The sequence below is a fragment of the Peromyscus californicus genome, unplaced genomic scaffold (genome assembly GCF_007827085.1).
Source record: "Peromyscus californicus insignis strain IS unplaced genomic scaffold, ASM782708v3 Scaffold_17__1_contigs__length_78620276, whole genome shotgun sequence".
Lineage (NCBI taxonomy): Eukaryota > Metazoa > Chordata > Mammalia > Rodentia > Cricetidae > Peromyscus > Peromyscus californicus.
Genome location: NW_026294469.1, coordinates 66,787,183 through 66,808,814, shown reverse-complemented (window position 1 = coordinate 66,808,814; position 21,632 = coordinate 66,787,183). Strand labels below are relative to the sequence as shown.

At 43.4% G+C, this 21,632-nt stretch overlaps 1 protein-coding gene across 1 annotated transcript in view; it reads left to right on the top strand.

Annotated features, from left to right (window-relative positions):
• Slc14a2 (solute carrier family 14 member 2) overlaps positions 1-21,632 on the top strand; it is a 358,539-nt gene that overhangs the window by 289,033 nt on the left and 47,874 nt on the right. The window contains exons 4-7 of the mRNA XM_052742634.1: positions 5,702-5,886; positions 7,716-7,896; positions 8,855-9,044; positions 20,334-20,462. Coding sequence (XP_052598594.1) covers positions 5,713-5,886; positions 7,716-7,896; positions 8,855-9,044; positions 20,334-20,462 — 674 coding nt within the window. The 5' untranslated portion in view covers positions 5,702-5,712. The remainder of the gene's footprint in view (positions 1-5,701; positions 5,887-7,715; positions 7,897-8,854; positions 9,045-20,333; positions 20,463-21,632) is intronic.

The window sequence follows — 21,632 nt, the reverse complement described above, 5'->3', positions numbered from 1 at the left end:
CCCTTATCTACACTTAAACTGAAGAGACCACGATGGGGAGAGAACCTTGACTCCACACTAACCCACCAAGGCCAAGGCCAGTCCCACCCAGGGCAGGAGGAGTAGACCGGATGGAAACTAGCCCTTCCCCTTTGGCCTTGGGTATTTGTAGTACTGTGAGGAATGATCTTTTAGAGAAAAGAGTCTAAATAAAATCTCAGAATTAGAGGGATAAAGTAGACTCACATTTTCTAAACATTGGGAAAAAAACTGGGGTTTCTGTCTTGTCTTTGATGGTGACATCCTCCCCATGTGCCACCAGGATCCATACTGGGGATTCCTGGAACAATTCAGGGTTGTTTTTCAGGCCCTTTGACCTGGAGTATGATTCTCTTACTTGCCCACAGACCCAAGAGCTAACATGAGCACTGGACCCCAGTACCCCCAGCACAGAAAGGGCAAGCTGGCCAGGCTTGCCTTGTCTCACCACATTTCCCCTCAGCGTCTAGTACACATTGTCCTTCCCCACCACTCAAATTCAGCTCTTCTTAGACAAGACCTGGGGCCTTTCAACTTAAGGGAAAGCTATGAGTCACAGTAGGTACCCAATAAAAAATGGGCTCTTACAAAGGGAATGGAGAAGTCAGTCTGTTTGGGAAGCCTGGCTTTATGGAGAGATGTGGGGCTGATCCAAATAGCCTCTCTGTCGGTACTTCTGAGGGAGAAGAGAAGGTGTGGGGCAGCCAGAGAGAGAGAACACGCCAAACAGATCATTATGTGTTCTTGGAAGCCAGTTTAATGGACTGGCTCAAAGCAAGGCTGGGAACGAGCTCTGAGGCCCTCAGTCAGGACGTGGCTGGGGCAGAGCTCCACATTCAGTTCTACCCAGCGGAGACGCCTTATGGAAACTTTTGAAAGACTCTTTGAGACTCAGAAACACAAATATCACATGTTTTCTCTCAGATGCAGAATCTAGACCTAAATATATCCATGAAAAGTTGAAGAGGGACTATGATGGGAGAGGAAGAAGGGTGATGGGGGGGGGAAGAAAGACAAGTCACATTTTTCCTTCCTAGGAAACCTAGGGGGGTGTGTATGTGCGTGTCTGTGCAAGTGCACACACGTGTAAAACAGGAAAGCAGAAGGTGAACCATTTGTGGGCAGGATGGGGCCTGGCAAGGGCTGAGGAGCAGGGGTAGGGGAGAATATTGGGGTGGTGAAAATATAAGCTGAATGCTATGATCCATATGTATGAAAATGTCGTAATGAAACTATTTTATGTACCAAAAATGTAAGAGAAAAAAAGGAAGGAAGAGAAGGAGAAAGAGGTTGATCTTGTTTTAGATCAGATGTCTTGTCCTCACTCTGATTATTCTAGCCGTCCTTCTCATCAATTTGAAAGCACTAGAAGGAAAATTAAAAGCACAAACTGCCTACTGTGTGCCAGGAACTAAGTCAGCACTTCTATTGTCCTAGGAATCCTAGGTTGCCCTTTGAAGAGGGCACCATGGAGGCCGGCACAGTCTAAGCAGCTGAGGCACTTTCCAAGCACAGAGACCTTCTCTTTATGAGGCCATTTTTGCCACACATCTCACCACTGCCCTCAAGCCAAAATTCCCCTTGTTTTAACAGGATAAACATTCCCATCGCAGAGGAACACTGTGTTCCCCAGAGGAGACGCAAGCACGTCGTTCGGACAGAGGCCACGTGGGCTTATGAAACTAAGTGCTGGGCTGAGGTCCTGGCCTGGAGCCTGGGGCTCGGCACCAGCTCTGCAAACCTCAGCTAGGTCCCAACAAGGCAATGAGAGTGACAGGGAAGCTCAGGTTGGGAGCTAGGGCTGACCCTGACATTGCAGCAAACTGCCAGTGCTCCGCGTCTCTGCTTCCTGTAGGCACCACAGTTAAAGGTGAATTTCTCTGGCCAGCACAGGTCATGCTGCAGTTGCATGAGAAAGTATTGCTGTCTGCTGCTCTGTACCTTGGTTTTGTAGACCATTGCCTGCATACAGCAGGGTTCGGAGCAGAAAAGAAAGCACCTTTTTTGGAGAGTACTTCCCTTACATGACCATCAATCAAGGTGCATCTAAAAATTTTGATTGGCAGCATTTCCTTCTCTCTTTGTGGTATACAAAATGATCAATATCTATCTTATAGTCGATAGCATCTTAGAGTCTGTAAAATATAAGGCTTTAAAAAAATCATTATTATACTTCAACAAGACCATTAGTGGGTTTTGCATGGGTTTTTCCAGAACATCTTTAGTCCACCCAGATGGATGGATGGCTCTCATGTCTGGATATCTGTCTTCCTCGCTATTGTTTCAGTTGAAATTTTTATCAAGGGCCCAGAGGTGCTGTGTCAACTTTGGGCCACTAGAGGGGGAGAGAGCATTGGGGGACAGATTCCCGGCCTCTGTGCTCTGAAGACTTCTGCTTTAGCCTGAATCTTTCCAGTGTGCCCCTCCACAACAGTGTGTCCACCCCTCAATTGACCCCCACCTGCAGGGTCAGATCAGGGAGAGGGACCCCGTTCCACATGGACATTACTGCCGACACAGGCTGGATTCTATGTTTGTAGAGCTACATAAAACTTGGCTCTAGTTTAATGAGCTGATCTCGGGAGCACAAAAAGGTACTAGTGTAGTCATGGCCAGGGCTCTGTCTGCTGTAAATGCAGAGCTGTGGAGGGGCCACCCTCTTCTTATGCCATTCAGAGACTCCCGAGACCCACAAGGATCTGTGGAGCCTCCTGAGGAAAAGTATTCACTTTGCTGTCACGTGGAGTCTTACTTAAAATCCCTTCCTCTGTCTTCTTTCCCTCCCTCTTTCCATCCCTCCTGCCCTCTTCCTTCCTTTCCTCTTTACACTTAGTGTTAATTGTTGAATACTTACTATAGGCCAAGAACTGTGCCAGGAGCAGAGACACCGAAGTGAGGAGGGCCAATCACTCTCTTTACAAATCTTGAGTTCTGGGAGATTTACACCAATCAGCTACAAGGAAAAGTACCGGTCCCCAGCAGTATCTGTTTCTATATAAAACTACAAATCCTTGTGGGTCTCAGAGGTCTCCACCTGGCTTAAGAGAGTGGCCACCCACCAGGTGTGTATTTTCAGGAGGCAGAGCCTCCTTGTTGTGACTCGGGGCTGTTTCCACTCCAAGGTGGATCTGGGAAGGCTTCTCTGACAAAGTAGCTGAAACAAACCCCACCAAGTAAAAAGTGAAGGACAGACCTTCCAAACCACGGGCCTGCCTTCACAGTGCCACCACAACAGAAGGGCTCAACACCATCCACCAGCCAATAGAAAGCCTATGTGGAGCCCAGAGCCATGGGCCAGAGACACTTGGGACGTGCCAAGTCACATGGGAATTTGTAACATAGAGCCTTGCTTGTGCACTAAAGATGTGAGTTTTGCTCTGAAGTCATCTGAAGTTGTTTGGAGGGAGGCAGGTCATAAGTTTGCTTGGTTGGATTTTGTTATTTAAGACAGTCTCTGGCTGGCCTGGTCTTGGTAATATAACCCAAGCTCAAAGTTGCAGGACTCCTCCTGCCTCAGCCTCCCATGTCCTGGGATTGCAAGAATACATCACCATGCCCAGCTCCGTTGAGGGTTTTAAGTATAGAACCATCTTTGGTGGGGTTGGTACTTTCTTATGAAACCACTTTCTAGAACGTGTCTTGGAGAACCAAGAGAACAGCAGACACATCCAGTTGGCGATGACCAGAGCAGAGACAAGGAGAGAAAGCTGACAGTGACTGTCATCATAAGGCTACTTTTTTGAGGCCAGAATGACTAGGTTTGGACAGTGGCAGAGGAGGGATGTCTGACTCTAGGCTTTTCTGGGAGATGGCTTAAAACAACAACTCTGTCAATGGAGGCACCTTTGAAGGAGAGAAGGATTTGGAAAAGCTGGGGTTTTGCTACACAAGCATGAGAAAGAGAGGGAGAGAGGTGGGGAGAGAGGGACAAGGGAATCCAAGAGGTAAATGACAAGCTGTGACACCTAACTTGGTCACAAAGGAAAGGGATGACAGCTGACTGCTAGAGCCAGTGGGCCAGAGGCCTCTAGGAAGTCAACGGGCCGGGTCGTAACGGCCACTGGGGCCAAAGAGTTGAAAGCACAAGAGGTAGGCTCCAAAAGAGAAATCTACTTTTTGAGAATTCACGTAGGAATAATTTCAAATCCAAGCTTTGACTGTGCCAGCTGGTGACTGGAAAGATTCAATGGAAAGAATTCCTGAAGGAGCAACAGGCATTGAATTCGGGTCAGGAAGAAGATGCCTGGTTGAAGCACCTAACCCCTTCGCTGAGGCAGGGCCCAGGAAGTCCGTAGGAGCAATGAGCAGCTGGAGAGGAGATGGTCAGTGTGAGCCACATGGAGGACAGCTACTATGCACACAAGGGGAGAGGTGGTCTGGAAGCAACTGCAGAGGGCGAGAACTCCTCTCAGCGGGAACAGGAAAGTAAATAACCAGGGAAAGGGTGCTAATGCAAGGATAGACAGATCTTGATCCCTTCCAGAAGGGACTTGGACAATCCGTGAGCAGCAGCTGTGATGCTGAGTATAAGGGATGATAGCGCATGTGTTAGAGATCTGCAGGCTGTGTCCAAAGGGAGGCTTCCTATAACTCAGATGAGGCAACAAAGAGCAATGGGGGAAAGGCTAAATAACACTCAGAGGCGACTGTGCACAGGTTCGAAGCCACTCTCAGAATACAGTGAAGTAAATACAGACGTGCATAAGGTGAAGGGTGCCAAAAAAGAAGGGATAGAATAATTGAATGGGAGAGAGAGAAATGAGATGTGGAGTATTACCAGAGGCAGCAAGGTAAAACAAGAAATTAGGGGCCTCCAGCAAAGGGTGCTCCTGGAGCAAGTTATGCGCAAGCCCTGGCCCTAGAAGTGAAGGAGACAGGAGGCCCACATGGAAGAGAAAAGACCCTCATCCTGGTTGTGCACAGCTTCCAATAGAACGTGCCAGGACTTTGTGCCTCTGTGTCACTCTAAGGAAGGACAAGAAGAAAGACAAGAACAGTCACAGGGGACACGGGATAAAGAAGGAGGATTAGAGACTGACTGAAGCAACATGGTTTCCCTAGCAACATAGTAAAAGAGTTCCTTCTAGACCCCAATCAGTGCTGGATTCTGTGTGCATTTACCACAGTAAGAATAAATTTCCAGCTGACTACCGTATTGAGTTGGCACAATGGACATGAACGCTGGAGAAAAAAATATGTAAATGATTTTAAAATAAGAGGGAGACTTTGCCTAGTTTCAGGTAAATCTTTACAAGAAAGGGCTTTGCTCTGGACACGGAAGAATGGGGGTATTTTAAAGGTAACACTGTTATGGATGGAGGGGACGCCTCAGGATCTTCTCATAGCACTGGCTATAGGCACATGAAGTTCCACTTAGGCCTGGGGATCTAGCTCAATTGGTAGAGTGTTTTACTAGTATGCTCAAAACACTGGATCGTGACCCTATCATCTCACAACTCAAAGGGTAGAAACAGAAAGATTAGAAGTCCAAGGCCATGCTTGGCCATGTTCAAGACCAGTCTAGGTGACACGAGATTCTATCTCAAAATATATTATATACCATTTATGTCACAGCTTACCCCTCCAGGTCAGATGCCATGCCTCCTCGTGTGTTGGTCTGCCCTTAGCCGAGTCCCTTGTGCCCACCCTCATCTATCTGTTCTTTCCCATTCTCTCTGAGCAGTCATTCGACAGATGAGTGACCACCCCCTGAAGGAGATGTCTGACAGCAACAGCAGCCCCCTCCTGCCAGAGCCTCTTGCCAGCAGATACAAACTGTACGAGTCGGAGCTGAGCAGCCCTACCTGGCCTTCGAGCTCCCAGGATACGCACCCAGCCCTTCCTCTCCTGGAAATGCCTGAAGAAAAGGTGAGCCTGACCTGCCCCCTACCCTGTTAGGATGGGTCTTAAGTGGGCATCAGAGAGCAAGGAGGTGAAAAACGATTTGAGTCCCAGTACATTTCCATATGGATTTAAGGATCGTAGTTTCTATTTCTATAGAAAAAAAATGATGACTTAGGTTTTGATAGGAATTATATTAAATCTGTAGATAAGTTTAAGGACTATTGTCATCGTGATAGGACTAAGTTTTCCAATCCATGAACATGGGATATCTTTCCATTTATTCTGAGCTTTCTTTCAGTGATGTACACATTTTTTTTAATTTATCTACAAATATGTTCTACTTTTTTATTCTATCATGAATAAAATTGTTTTATTAATTTAACTTTAGATTTTTTTAAATGCCAGGGTATGAAAATAAATTTGATCCTCTATTCTGTAGCTTTGCTAAGCTTATTCATACCTCTAATAAGACCTTTGCAGTTGCCTTAATAATTCTCTGTATAAAAGGACAGGCAAGTAGAGGTGCCATCTATGTTTAATCTTTTTCTTTACGATCTGTTCCTTTTGTCCCCTTTCTTTGCCTGTTTACTTGTGCTAGACTGCAGTGTGGAGTAGTCATGGCAAGAGCAGATGTCCTTGTTTTGTGCTTGATCTTAGAGAGAGAGATTTCTGATCTTTCACTATTGTATGTAACATCACTCATGGGTCTTTAGTAGATGTCTTTTATCAAGCTTAGAAATTTTTCATCTATTCCTAGCTTATTGAGAACCAGTCACATTTCAAATGTTCCCTAGCTGCTTGTCTTATGAGCTAACATACTGAAAAGCGTGGCTTTAAAGAAAGAAGCCTTGACCAAGAGGTCCACATAGGAAATTGAGGCGCAGGTGAACTGGGATGAGGGAGATAATCCATCATTATATCTACTAACCTCCAATGGACTTTAGCATTTACTTCAATTACAAATAATACATGCAGTGAGCCATAGCCTTATTAGTAGTACCTGAGATTTCTATCCAAGCTGTCATGCACCAGATTTCCCAAGACTTGGACTTGGACATGAAGATTTACAAGGAAAAAGTTTACTGGGGTGTGCTTTAGAGAGCAACATTTACAGATGAGGAAGGGCAGCAGGACTCAGCAAAAGGAGAAACTGAACTGTGCAAATGGTCACAATCAAGGCCATGGTTGATTTTGTGGTAGGCTTGGGATCTGAGATAGCCTCACAGAACTATCCTGAGTTTGAGTGAGGAGGTTCCACATACCCACTCAATCACTTATTTTAAACTTTATAGCCATTAGATAGAATGCTTACCTATGTACCACAATTATTTTAAATAATATAATCACTGCATTTCATTATAATTTTCTTTATTACTTACTTATTTTGTTTTATATATTTCCAAATATTTATTATGGAAAGAAGTCTATAGGCATCATTAAACTGCCAAGAGGAAGCCCTTGTCGCAAATCATTAAGAAAACCTATTGTGCAGAACCTGAAATAGTCCTGGAAAAGGCAGGCTCACATGGGGTACAGCCTTAGACAAAAGGTATGAGTCTCATCTTTTGTCTCATGATCCCATATCTCTGTCAAAAACCCTGACAGTGCCCTCTGTGCCCAAATGTCCCTACTCTAAAAAAAGACACATCATTTAAAGCCATGTTTAGTAACACATGCTTACAATCCCAGCACTCAGGAGACAGAGTGGGGAGCATTGAGAGCACAAGGCAACTTGCCTGAGCCTTGCAGTGAATACAAGGACAGCCTGGGCTACAAATGAGACCCTGTCTCAAAGAAGGAACAATACACAAAAGGCATACTATTTGATGTTTTCTCCTGTCTCTTCCATGAAGGATCTCCGGTCATCTGATGAAGACAGCCACATAGTGAAAATTGAAAAGCCCAACGAAAGGAACAAGAGGAGAGAAAGTGAGATGCCCCGCAGGGCTTCTGCTGGCCGGGGAGGCTTCAGCCTCTTCCAAGCTCTGGGCTACCTCACTGGGGACATGAAGGAATGCAAGAACTGGCTGAAGGGTAAGCAAGTGTCCAAAGAAGAGCAAGGGGCTCCCTCACTCTCTCATGGCAAGGACCGACACAGTAAGGGGTGACCCCAGGTGGGCATGTACCCAACAGCCTGTCCATTCCCTTTTATAATTAATACATTTCATTAATTTTAGTCTTTTGCCAGCCATTCGTCTCTGTGTGGAATTGATAGAGGGCAAACAAATTAGTAACGTTCAAGCCATTTCCCAAATAAGCTGCGTGGGCATTCCTCCGCTTGTTCCACAGCTATTTATTATGTCTATTATGTGCCAAGAAGAGATCAGCATCACCCTCTCCAAGCTCCAGGGCTCTTTCCTCGTAACCTCTTTCTGAACTTGAATGCTTTAGCAAACACTGCACTCTCTCCATCAGTCCCTGCTTGCCCCCACCAGTGTGGTTGTCCTGGAAACCAAATCAGAGGAGGCAGGACACATGTCCCTTCTCCTACACCTGGTTCCTTCTAGGCCCCAATTCAACAATGATTTTCACAGCTGGGCTCTAACAGTTTCTTTTCCAATATCCCTTCTTGAAATGACTTTCTCTGCTGCTCAGCTACTAGCCCTCAACTGAGTCACACGGCACTACACGACGTGAGACTTTACTTCCCTCCCCACCTCTTCCCTTGGACCAATAAATTTCCCATGGAATGCTCCTGGGGCTCCGTGCCAACCAAGCCAATGGCTGGAACTGCTTTAAATTGGTCTCAGCATGGTCTCTCAGTCTGTATGGCAAAAAACTACCACCCACTGTAGACCAATTGCTGGGCCACTCAGAGCCTTGGGCTGAGTGCCAACACCCACTCCCAACCCCTTCACTCTCCCACCCCAGGCCAGGCTGAATAAGGAGAAACACCCTGGCTTGTGCATCCCTGTGCACCTCAGTTTCCATGCCAACCAGTAGTCTGATACGCAGGCTGTACCCCACTGATGACTCTGTCTATCTCTTGCAGATAAGCCCCTGGTCCTCCAGTTCCTAGACTGGGTCCTGCGGGGAACAGCTCAGGTGGTATTTGTCAACAACCCCCTGAGTGGGTTCATCATCTTCATAGGTCTCCTGATCCAGAATCCCTGGTGGACAATTACTGGAGCACTGGGGACAGTGGTTTCGACCTTAGCTGCCCTTGCCTTAAGCCAGGACAGGTAAGTGCCCTCCGTGGGCCTATTGCATGGTACATGGCATACAGGTGAAGTGATTGATTTAGCAGTGAGCCACCCTATCCTAGCAGTCACCTACAGCCTCTGTCTGAGCTACTTTTCTATTGCTGTGATAAAAGACACCATGACTGAAAGCATCTTAGGGAAGAAAGGATTTATTTGCAGTCTACTTTCTAGGAAAGTTGGGGCAGGAACCTGGAGGCAGGTGCTGAAGCAGAAGCCATGGAGGAACACTGCTTACTGGCTTGTTCCTCATGGCTTGTTCAGCCAGATTTCTTACACCATCCAGGATCACCTGCCCAGAGCTGGCAGTACCTCCAGTGAACTGAGCCCTACAGGCCTGCCTATAGCCCAGTCTTATGGAGGTATTTTCTCAAGTATACTTCCCTTTTCTCAGGAAATTTAACTTGCATAAAGTTGACAAATAGATAGATAGATAGATAGATAGATAGATAGATAGATAGATAGATAGATAGATAGATAATCACGGCAGCTGCTCTAGTGTCGACTTTGAGCAGGTCACTGCAGATTGCTAAGGAATTACACTGCCCTAGCCCAGGACAGCAACAACATCATGTTGAGCTTGGCTATGGAACCTTCTGGAAATACACTTTCTGAAGGAGATATAAATGAATACTTAAGCTGTTGTCTCTCAGGGAGGCTCACAAACTGACTTTAGGAGGCAAGACTAATAAGCAGTAACAAGAGAACATATAATAGAGAGCTCAAAAAAGACTGACATCTCTGAATATTGGGAAGAGTGGAGAGATATACAGTTGTGTGGGGGGATGGGAAAAGAAAGGGAAGATCGTATGGGAGGGCATCAAGGATTTGGAAAAGGAGAAGCAGTTGGAAGGAAGCACAGAGGCAGGCATGGAGGCAGCCTGGCTGGTGGGAAGCCAAGTAACACTAACAAACAGCATTTTGTGGACTTCAGTTCTCTTCAGACTTTGTTATGTGTTGCTCCAACATTCCCCCAAACTTTCCCAATGTTCAGAACCACCTGGGGCATGACTTGAAGAAACACAGTTTGGTCCCACCCCCTTCTCTCTCACCTGTAAATATTCTCGTTCAATAGATCTGATGAAAGAAAATCTTCTCTTGCAGCTAATTTTTATTGAGCACTTACTGTGTGCTAAGCACATTTTTTTGTTGCATTTAGCTCTAGTATTTGAATACTTAGGGTTTATTTTCATCCAAGTTAGGCATACAACTAGTAGGAAGCATTAGTCTGTTCAGCTTTGTTAAGACCTATGCAAGGAATATGCGGACCAAGAAATAGCATATTCTTCACAGAGGAAACCCCTGATGTGCCCGTGTCCATCACAACAGCGCCGTATTCATCTGGTGACAATCACTGTGACCATCTCTCTGCATCTCTTTATCCTCTCTTGCTCTTGCTAGAACATGCCTTGAAACTTTTATCCATCACAAATAATGTAACTACGAGCCTTTTGTGAATGTATTTTGGTGCACATTTGCTTCATTTGGGGAAGAGGCTTTTCAGTCTCCCAGGAACTTCTTATGATTTAAGAAATCTGGAAAATAAATACCAGATTATCCCATATCCTATGCTTTTCAATTTGGGGGCCACATATCATGAGCCATCAGTAAAAAAAAAAAAAAAAAAAGCAATTAAACCACTAAATGAAATAAAACTGATTAAAATAATTAATGCAGAATAGAAATAAATACTTCATAAACTTGTTATATTTGTAGTAGGAGAACTAGCTCATACTAAAAATAGATTTCTGTACAGTGGGTTCCTCAAGAACAATTTTTACCAGCATGCCTGGATATTTGTGATTCTTAACATCATGCCCAGAAGCAGCCAATGGATAAAACAGAGCCTGTATTTTATAATTGAGGGACAAAGGAAGGGCAGATGCAAGGTCCCATCTAAGTTACTAATGCGTGGTTGATAGGCCATAGGCTTGCCCACACCATAAAGTTCCCTTGGGCTCGAAGCCATGTTGTTATTGTCATCACACCTGCACAGTGTGGCCCTAGACTTAGGAGTAAAGCCCAGAACAGCAGTGACCAGAGTACATTAAGCCATAATGCACATCATGCTTCCTCTAGACCCAGCTAACAGTCCACAGTCTACCAAGGCAAATACATCAGTCAGCTTGTCTCCAAGAGGCTGTCACCACACCTCCAAGTGGCCTCGAAGGACCACTCCAATCCTAGAAGCAGTGAGGCCACTAGAAGTTGTAGTCTTGGGTGTGCAGGTCTGGTGAGCTACTTGATAGTATGCTCCTATCAAGGTTCAGTGTCTGCTTCAGCCAGTGGGCCCCAGTCCTCTTTCCAATGCACCTACCATTGCATGGACAGCTGGCATAGAACTCCTTCCTTACTGGCTAGTTTTGTGTCAGCTTGACTTAAGCTAAAGTCATCGGAGAGGAGGGATCCTCAGTTGAGAAAATGCCTCCATAAGATCAAGTTGTAGCAGGCCTGTAAGGCATTTCCTTAATTAGTGATTGATTTGGGAGAGTCCTGTAACCGGACCCAAATAAGCACACAGAAGCTTATATTAATTATAAATGCTTGGCCGATGGCTCAGGATTATGACTAGCTAACTCTTACATTTAAATTAACCCATATTTCTTATCTACATCTGTGACTTGTTACCTCATTTTCTACACATCTTGCTTCCTCAGTGGCTGGCTGGTGTCTGCTCAGACTCTGCCCTTTTCTCCCTCCCAGCTTTACTGTGCCTGGCTATAGGCCAAAACAACCTCATTATCAACCAATGAGAGAAACACATTTTCACAGCGTACAGAAGGACATCCCACAGCAGTGCCCAGCCCATGGTAGGTGGGGCCATCCCTGGGCTGGTGGTCCTGGATTCTATCAGAAAGCAGGCTGAGCAAGCCATGGGGAACAAGCCAGAAAGCAGCACCCCTCCATGCCCTCTGCATCAGCTACTGTCTCCAGGTTCCTTCCTTGTTTGAGTGCCTGTCCTGACTTCCTTTGATAATGAACCATACTGTGGAAGTGGAAGTTAAATAAACTCTTTCCTCCCCAACTTGCTTTTTGGTCATGGTGTTCTACCACAGCATTAGAAACCCTAACTAAGACACTTTTACCAAAATTCACTGAAACTGACCTTGATGTCATTCAGCCCATTGCTTTTCTCACTAAGTAACCTCAGACAAGCATGTACAGCTTTACAATATCACTCTTGCCTATAAAAATCTATGCCTTATGGTAGATGAGCCCAAGTCCTAGTCAGTCATATTCCCAGATTTTTTCTCAACAATAATCTAATAGTAAATTCATGAGCTGTTCAAAGAGTCTCTTCATAGATTACTGCTTCCATCATAGGAGATACACACTGGGCCCACTTCATCCCCCAAAATACTATGACTAGGAATCAAACAAATAAACATCAAATAAAAACCCAAGCCCTCAACTTGACTTCTAAAGCATTATTTAAGGCCCCCTTCTACCAAGAGTTTGCTTAGCATCACACTTGTCCCCAGTTCGCCTCTGTAATTCCTAACAACTCTTTTGTTGTTGTTGTTGTTGCTGTTGTTGTTGTTTTTTGACACAGGGTTTCTCTGTGTAGTTTTGGTGCCTGTCCTGGATCTTGCTCTGTAGACCAGGCTGGCCTCGAACTCACAGAGATCCGCGTGCCGAGTGCTGGGATTAAAGGTGTGCACCACCACTGCCTGGCCTCCTAACAATGCTTATTTCTTTGTCTGCTCCCACCATTCCTGGAATTATTCTCCTCTGGAGTGACTTCCCTAACTACTCTCCAGGAACTTTGAACCCTTTCTCTCTGAACAGCTGTACAACGTATCCGAATACTATGCTGGACTGTTCTTTGATTGTTTTATTCCTGAGTCTTTTCTCTCTGGACAATAAGTCTTTCAGGACGGACAGTTCATTTTCAAGATTCTATATCCCATCATATCATCTAAGAATGTGCTTCCTTGAAAACATGTGGATACCATGTTCTTCATCATAGACTCAAATTCCTGGATCCTCCACATAAGAGTGTGTCTGTCCTTCCAAAAACTCCAGCACTATCCACAATCAGCTACTGGCATGGTATGTGTGTTTGGTATATGTACACACCACACAAACACACATACATGAAAGTAGGAAGGAGGGCATGACACAAAGGATCAGGGAGTAAGCGAGCTTGTCATGGAAGTCTGACAGCCTGAGTTAGATCCCAAGAACCCACAGTGGAAAGAGAAAGTGACTCCTGAAAGTTGACCTCTGACCTTCAGGTGCACACTGTGGTATGTGTATACTCACACACAGGACAGGGAGGTGGAGCAAAAGAGAGTAAGAGAATGCATAGATTATGAAAACAGAAGGAGACTACTGAGGAGGAGCAAGTGGAAATGGAAAGAAAAAAGAATAAATGAAGAGATTTTCCAAATAATCCGAATAAAACAGAAAAAGTCACTCAAGGAACACTGGGCAATTATATAGCCAACAGAACCTCTCTGGGTTACCGCCCCTCCCCCACCACTGTTCTTCTTCGTGCTGATCTTGAAGAGACACCATTCACTTTATTTTGTGGTTAGTGTCTCCTTGCTTTTTAGGAGCACCCAGACTACTAGGTACAGGGTGTTTAAATTGTTGGTACTTATACATCCTAGCTAGCACCCCTCTGTCTGATGCACAGTTGGGAAAGACAATTTTCCAGTTTGTAGACTGTCCTTTCACCCTTGTGATTGTTTCCTTTGCTCTGCAAAATAAGTTTTTTTAATTTCACAAAATCCTATTTGTCAGTTATTGGGTTTGTTCATGTTCTATTGGGGTCCTTCTCAGAGAATACATGCCAATACATACCTATGCATGTATTTCAGGGTACTTTACCTATGTTTTCCTCCAATGGTTTTAAAGTTGCAGGTCTTATTGTCAAGACACTTGATCCATTTGGAGCTGATTTTTGTTTGGGGTGAGATATGTGGATCTACATATCTTCCACATTCATTCTACATGTGGAAACCCACTCGTCACACACCATTTGTTAAAGAAGCTATGTTCCTTCCAAATGAACGTTTTAAGCACTTTTATAACTGGGCAGGTTTATTCCTAAATCCTTTGTCCCACTAATCTGTGTGCTCATATTTTTGCCAGCACCACGCTGGTTGGTGCTGTACCTCTGTGGTGTAGAGATGTGCTGGGATGCCTCCAGCGTCGCTCTTTCTGCTTTGCATTTCTTTGGCCATTCTCAGTCTTTTATGATCCCATCTGGAGTTGTTTCTCTATTTCTGTGGAGAGTGTCATCAGAATTTTGGTGGGAATTGCTTTGAGTCTGGAGGTTTCTTTCAGTAATGTATTCATTTCACAGTATTGATTCTGTTAACGCATAAGCATGGGAGAATTTTCCATCTTCTATTTTCTTCTTCAGTTTCTTTCTCCAGTGTTTCAAAGCTGTTCTTGGTGTTGTTGTTGATGATGATGATGATGATGATGATGATGATGATGATGATGATGTTTTATAGAAGTTACTACCTCCTTGGTTAGTTTCCTTACTAGGTAGTTTTTAAGTTTTTATGAATGGGATTTTCCCACAGTTTCTTTCTTCAAAACTTTGTCATTTGTGTGTAGAAAACCTATTGAATTTTGCCTATTGGTTTTGGATCCTGCAACTTTGCTGAAAGTGTTTATCAGATCCAAGAGTTTCTTAGTATAATCTGTAGGGTTATATCTTAAGTATAGGATTATATCATCCTCAAATAGAGATTATTTACTTTTCCCCTTTCTATCTGTATGTTTTATATTTCTTATATTATTTTTCTAGCTAAGAATTAGAGCATCAAATTGAATAAAATTGAAGAGAGTAGACAATATCTCACTCATTCCTTATTTTTAAGGAATGTTTTCAGTTTTTCTTATTTTGTATAATGTGACCATAGTTTTGATGTAAGTAGTCCTTATTGTATTGAAGTTTGTTTTTCTATTCCTAGATTCTACAAAAGTTTTTACATGAAGAGAGATATTGGATTTTTGTCAAAGGCCTCTCCTTCAGCTATTAAAATTGTAATGTGATTTCTAACCTTAAATCTGTATATTATATTACCTTTGTTGATTTACATATTTTGAACTATCCTTGCATAGTTGCGGTGAAACCAAATTAGTCATAGTGTATGCTCTTCTCAATATATTTTGAATTCATTTTGCAAGTACTGAATTGGTAGTTTTCATATGCATGTTCATCAGGGTAGAAGTTATTCTTGTTACATTATTGAGTTTTGGTATAAGGGCAATTCTGGCTTCATAGAATGAGTTTGGTAATGTTCTTTCCCTTGCTACTTTAGGAAACATTTTGAAGAGCATTGGTGTTAGCTCTTTTTACTTTATAGATAATTCAGTAATAAATCTTCTATGTCTGTTACCTTACTCAGTATAACCTTTCCCAGTTCCATCATTTACTTGCGAATTTCATTTTCCTTAACAGCTGAATAATATGCCATTATATAAATGCACCACATTTTTGTTTCATCCATTGACCACTTGATGGACATCTAAGCTGTTTCTACTTCCTAGCAATTGTGAATAGAGTAGCAATGAGTGTGGATGAGCAAGTATCTCTAAATTAGAACACAGTCTTTTGCGCATATTCCCAGAAATGGCATAGCTGGGTTATATGGTAGATCTATTTCCAGCTTTTTAAGGAATCTTCATAACAATTTGCATAACGTCTATGCCATTGTGACACCTACCAACAGTGACTAAGGGTTTCCCTTTCCCCACATCCTCACCAGCATCTGTTGTCACTTGTTTTCTTTAGCTTAGCTCTTCTCACTGGGGCAAGATGAAATCTCAAATCAGTTTTAATTTGCAAGTCCCTGATGGATAAGAGTGTCTAACACTTTTTAAACATATTTCTTAGTCTTTTGCATGTCTTCTTTGGAGAACTCCCTGTTCAGATTTAAAGCTCCCTTTCATTGGAATGTTTTCCTGATGCTTTGTGGCTTTGGTTCTTTGTATAGTCTAGATATAATCCTCTATCAGATAGAGAACTGGCAAAGGTTTTCTTCACTCTGTGGGCTTCCTCTTCACTAGACTGGCTGTTTCTTATGCTAAACAGAAGCTTTTACAATCATGAGGCCTGTTTGTCAATACTTTTTCTAAATCTACTGAAAATAGATTGTATTTTCCGTACAACATATTCTGATTAGAGTTTCCCTCCCCTTAGTCTTCCCAGTTCCTCCCCTCGTCCCCTCCCACCCAGATCCACAGGCATCTAAGGAACAATAATAATAATAATACAATAATAATAATATGATACGTTAAAGAACAAGCAAACAACTGGAATAGGACAAATGACCAAACAAGAAAAAAGAGCCAGAGAAAACATACAAGAAAAGCTTAGAGACACAGAAATGCACAGGAATCCCATTGTTTATGCTAATTCCTAAGCAAATGGAGTTCTATTCAGAAAGTCCTCAATCCACCCAGGTCTGGACTTTTGTTAGGAGACTATTACTGTCCCAATCTCAACTCTTGTTATGGATCTGTGTCAGTTTTTATGTCCTCTTGATTTAATTTTAGGGAGTCGTGTATATGATTTAATTTTAGGGAGTCGTGTATATCGGAATGTATCCATTTCTTCCAGATTTTCCAGGGTCTTTTTCTTTTTTTCTCCCTTTTTGGTTAGATTAGCTAGGAGCTTATCAATCTTGTTTTACCAAAGGACAAACCCTTTGGTTGAGTCTAGGTTTTTGCTTTTAGTCCCCATTTCACTGGTCTCTGGACTGGTCTTTAGTAGTTCTTGCCTTCTACTGGTCTGAGGTTTGGCCTGCGCTTGTTTATCTAGGTCCCTGGGGTACATCATGGGTTGCTTACTCGGGAGAGCTCTGATTTTTAATATGAGCACTCATAGGCATAAACTTTCCTCTTAGACCACCTTAGCAGTACTACAGGAGTTCTGGTAAGTTCCTCCTTCATTCTCATTTGATTCTAGGATTTTTTAATTCCTCCCTAGTGTCTTCAGTGACCTATTGATCATTCCAGAATTTATACTTCAATCTCCAAGTTTTTGTGTAATTTCTTTTTTTAAAGATTTGTTTTATTTCTGTGTGTGTGTGTGTGTGTGTGTGTGTGTGTGTGTGTGTGTGTGTGTGCACATGAGTCCAAGTGCCTGCAGAGACCTGAGATATTGGATCCCACAGAGCTGAAGTTACATGTGGTTGTGAGCTACCCAATGTGGGTGCTTGGAATCAAACTCGGGTCCTATGAAGAAGAATGTGTGCTCTTCGCCACTGAGTCATCTCTCTAGCCCCCAGTGCATCATTTCTGTGACTTCTTTTTACTGGTTTATTTTATTCTACTGTGATCTGCTAAGATGCAAGAAATTATTTCAATTCTTTGATATTCTTTTTTAATTAATTTATTTTATATCCCAGGCACAGTTTCCTCTCCCTCCTATTCTCCCAGTCCCTCTCCACAACCCCCTCTATTCCCACCTCCCAATCCACTCCTCAGTTTCTGTTCAGGAAAGGGCAGGTCTCCCACAAGTATCAACGAAACATGGCATATCAAGTTGCAACAAGACTAAGCACCTCCCCATGTATTAAGGCTGGGCAAGGAGACCCAGTATGAGGAGTAGGGTCCCAAAACACAGTAAAAGAGTCAGAGACAACCCCTGTTCCCACTATTAGGAGTCCCACAAGAGGACCAAGCTACACAACTGTAACATATATGCAGAGTGCCTAGATAAGTCCCATGCATGAATCCCAGATTGTTGGTTCAGTCTCTATGAGCTTCTATGAGCCCAGGTTAGTTGATTCTGTGAGTTTTTTTATGGTATCCTTGACCCCTCTGGCTCCTACAATCCTTTTTCTCTCTCTTCTGTAGGATTCTCCAAGCCCTGCCTAATGTTTGGCTGTGGGTCTGCATCTGTTTCCATTAGTTGCTGGGTGAAGACTTTCTGATAATAATTTGGCTAGGCATCAATCTATGTGTATAGCAGAATATCGTTAAGCATCATTAATTGACATTTTTCCCCCAGTCATATTTGGTTCTGTCCTAGGTCTCTGGGTCATCCAGCCTGTGGGTCCTGGTGCCCCAGGCAGTGTCAGGGGCGGACTTACTCTCCTGGCATGGGTTTTAGGCTACACTGGTCCTTGGGTGGCCACTCTCTCAATCTCTAGGACACCCTTACCCCAACACATCCCATAAGCAGGACACACTGTAGGTCAAAGGTTATGTGGCTGAGTTGGTTTCCCATTTCCTCCACTGGAAGTCTTGCCTGGTCACAGGAGATGGCCAGTTCAGGCTACGTATCCATATCCACTATTGCTAGGAGTCTTAGCTGGGGTCATCCTTGTAGATTCCTGGGAGATTCCCTTGTACCAGGTTTTTACCCAACCCCAAAATGCTCCCCCTTTCCAGTAGTCTCTTTCAGTATTTTCTCCCTCCACCCCCCATCCAACCTGATTGTGCCTATTCCCACCCCCACCCACCCACAGTCCACTCATGAAATCTCTTCTATTTCCACTTCCCAGGGAGATCCAGATGTCCCACCATGAAACATCCTTGTTACCTAGTCTCTCTGGGTCTGTAGATTGTAGCATAGTTATACTTTATTTTACATCTAATATCCACTTATGAGTGAATACATACTATGTTTGTCTTTCTCAGTCTGGGCTACCTCATACAGGATGATTTTTTTTTCTAGTCCTATCCATTTGCTTTAAAATTTCCTGGTGTCCTTGTTTTTAACAGCTGAGTAATACTCCATTGTGTAAATGTACCACATTTTCTTTATCCATTCCTCAGCTGAGGTACATGTAGGTTGTTTCCAGGTTCTGGCTATTACAAATAAAGCTTCTATGAATATAGTTAAGCAAGTGTCCTTGTGGTATGATTGAGCATCCTTTGGGTATATGCCCAAGAGTGCTATAGCTGGGTCTTGTGGTTGATTGATTCCCAGTTTTCTGAAAAACCGCCACACTCATTTGCAAAGCAGCTGTATAACTTAGAAATTTCCATAGGCTGATAAGAATAATGTTTAATCAGTATCTGTTATATAATGAGGTATATTCCTTTGGAAATTAAAAAAATATAATTTTTTAAAGATGATAAAGTAAAAACTATTATGCAAAGTATAGAAAAGGGGGTGACATGGAGGAGGTGAAAAAAGAGAAAATCAATGAAAAAAATGAGGTGTTGGGGTGACTTTCTTCTACGTCCTTGACAATGAGAGACTGCTGTGTATATGCAGGGGTAGAAGAGTCAGTTGAGTTTCAACCCTCTTTCATTTACTGTGATTTATACCGGTGCTGAGCCTGTGTGGTCCAAATATTGTCTAACGTCTGCTGGGCCCGTCTTCATCTTAGAAGTTTCCCTTGTTTCTGTACCTCTACTAGCCAAAATGAGGCATGTAGTCTGTGGATTACACAAGCTTTTATTCATGCTTTGAGAGTCCCCAATTCATAATTCCCAGGGAAGCTAATTCTCTAGGTGGAGGGTGACTCCCTTGTATGTTGAAAGTAAAGGAAGCAACTGCAGCCTTGGTATCTGTAGAAGCAGACCTACCTTTTTACTTTCAAAACCTGCTAAGCAGCCGTCATCTTGCTAGAGAGTAAGACTATGGAATGCAAAGAGTGTGCTGGGACATGAGAATGTGCGGCAGCAAGCCACACAGCCCACAACCTGAAACTCAAAGTCCAGCATTATTCTCGGTCAATGAGGTCTGCTCCCAGACACCATGGTGGGTGGGCCCCCTTCCCCTAAACACATCGCTGCCTTTGGGGAGGGTCCAGCTGACTATCCTTTTGGTATGTCCGTGTCAACCTCCTCCCCGACACAACTATCTCTTAGGGCTGGGGCTAGGACAGATTCCCTTCTACTTTCTGACTTGCGATTCCTTCTGTTTATAGACACTCACCCGCCCCCCAACCAGGTAACTCTGTTGTAAACAATAGGTTTCCTCTAAAGAGGGCATCCAGTTCAGCCCCTGAGCCAGGGAAATGCCTCTCTACCACTGACCCTGTCCCACCACAGAAGTCATTGTCAGCAAGAACTACAACTTAACCTCAGCCATCTTGACACTTTTTTTTATTTCTGAAGCATTTCCTCTCTTTTTCTTTGGATATGTTTTATTTCCTACTTACCCTGACACTTCTCCTTCACTGGGCCATACACACGTCTAGTCCACTGTCTTACCTGTGAGTCTCATTTTTCATCTATTATTAAAGGAATTGTCTAAGTTACACTTACACAGATCCTGGGGTTCCAAGGTGAAAGCTCAACACACACCACCAAAGGCTAATGCAAAATAACTTCCATCCAACCCAGGGCAGCCATCGCCTCTGGACTCCACGGCTACAACGGGATGCTGGTGGGATTGCTGATGGCCGTGTTCTCGGAGAAGTTAGACTACTACTGGTGGCTTCTGTTTCCTGTGACCTTCACCTCCATGGCCTGGTGAGATACCTCCCTGTTTCTGTTCACAGAGACGCTCATTGGGTAGGGATAGGATGTGCACACTTATGTAGCCCCATGTCTCCATAAACAGATGATTTTGTCTAGCGAGACACCATGAGAATCCATAAATTCATGACTTCAGAAGCAATACAATGGGGTTAAGTGGAGATATGGATTCCCAGAGACCCTGTAGAGCAGTAAAAGACCACATGTTTTATTGCATTGTTAATCTTCCTTCCTAAATAATAAAGGCTGACATTTATTGACTAGTTTGTAAGTACACAGTGCTAAACAAGGTGGGCTTATATTTGTTCCCAACTTACAGAAGAGATGATCGAGGCATAGAGAAAGTAAGTAATTCATTCCAGGTCATACAGTCAGAGATTTTGAGGCTGGCTTTCTGAATCTGGAATCTGCATTATTAAACTCCAGGCTACATGAGAATCATAGACTGTGTGGCCTATGTAAGCCTTCAAATCTGAAAACACACTTGTGATAGAATCAGAGGGCTTTCTTGGAATAGGAGGTCTGTATGCAAAGCACAAAGTCTTTTAATGGGAGCATACAGTTGAGAGCTTCCTCAAGAGGGAAGAGAGTTAGGAACAAATAGTCACTGAACACAGAGTGTGCTTAGCCATTCACACATATGATCTTAATTTCATTTGAATTTGAAGAGGGTCAGTAAAGTGTCCAAATGGCCCAATAGTATACCTGCTGTTATATGAACCTGTGTCTCCAACTTGTCACATCACACATCTATACCACCCTGCTCTCAACTCCTCTCAGACATGGTGATTTATTCCTGTTCTCAGCAATAAATCAGACATAGTGATTTATTTTTAACATCTCCAAGAAGTAAATGTCTTTCTTAGGTTTCAAAGTCTGGAGTTACTAAAACCAGTTAGTTCAATTTAGCTTAAGTACTGTTTCATTGCTTTTTAGCGGTGCTTGCAAATAAATTACTGCATTAGGCATTCTGGGCAATTTATTTTTTTTTTCTTCTTGGGGTTTCTATCTTCCTTGATGCATTGGGACAGAAGATAAAATGGTCATTTCTGGGGGGGATTTCTTAATGCTCCCCACATGTCCCCCAGTGAGGAGCAGAACTCATCCTCATTTGCATGCGTTTGTTTTATAACTACATGGATTCAACCCCTCAACACAGCCCTT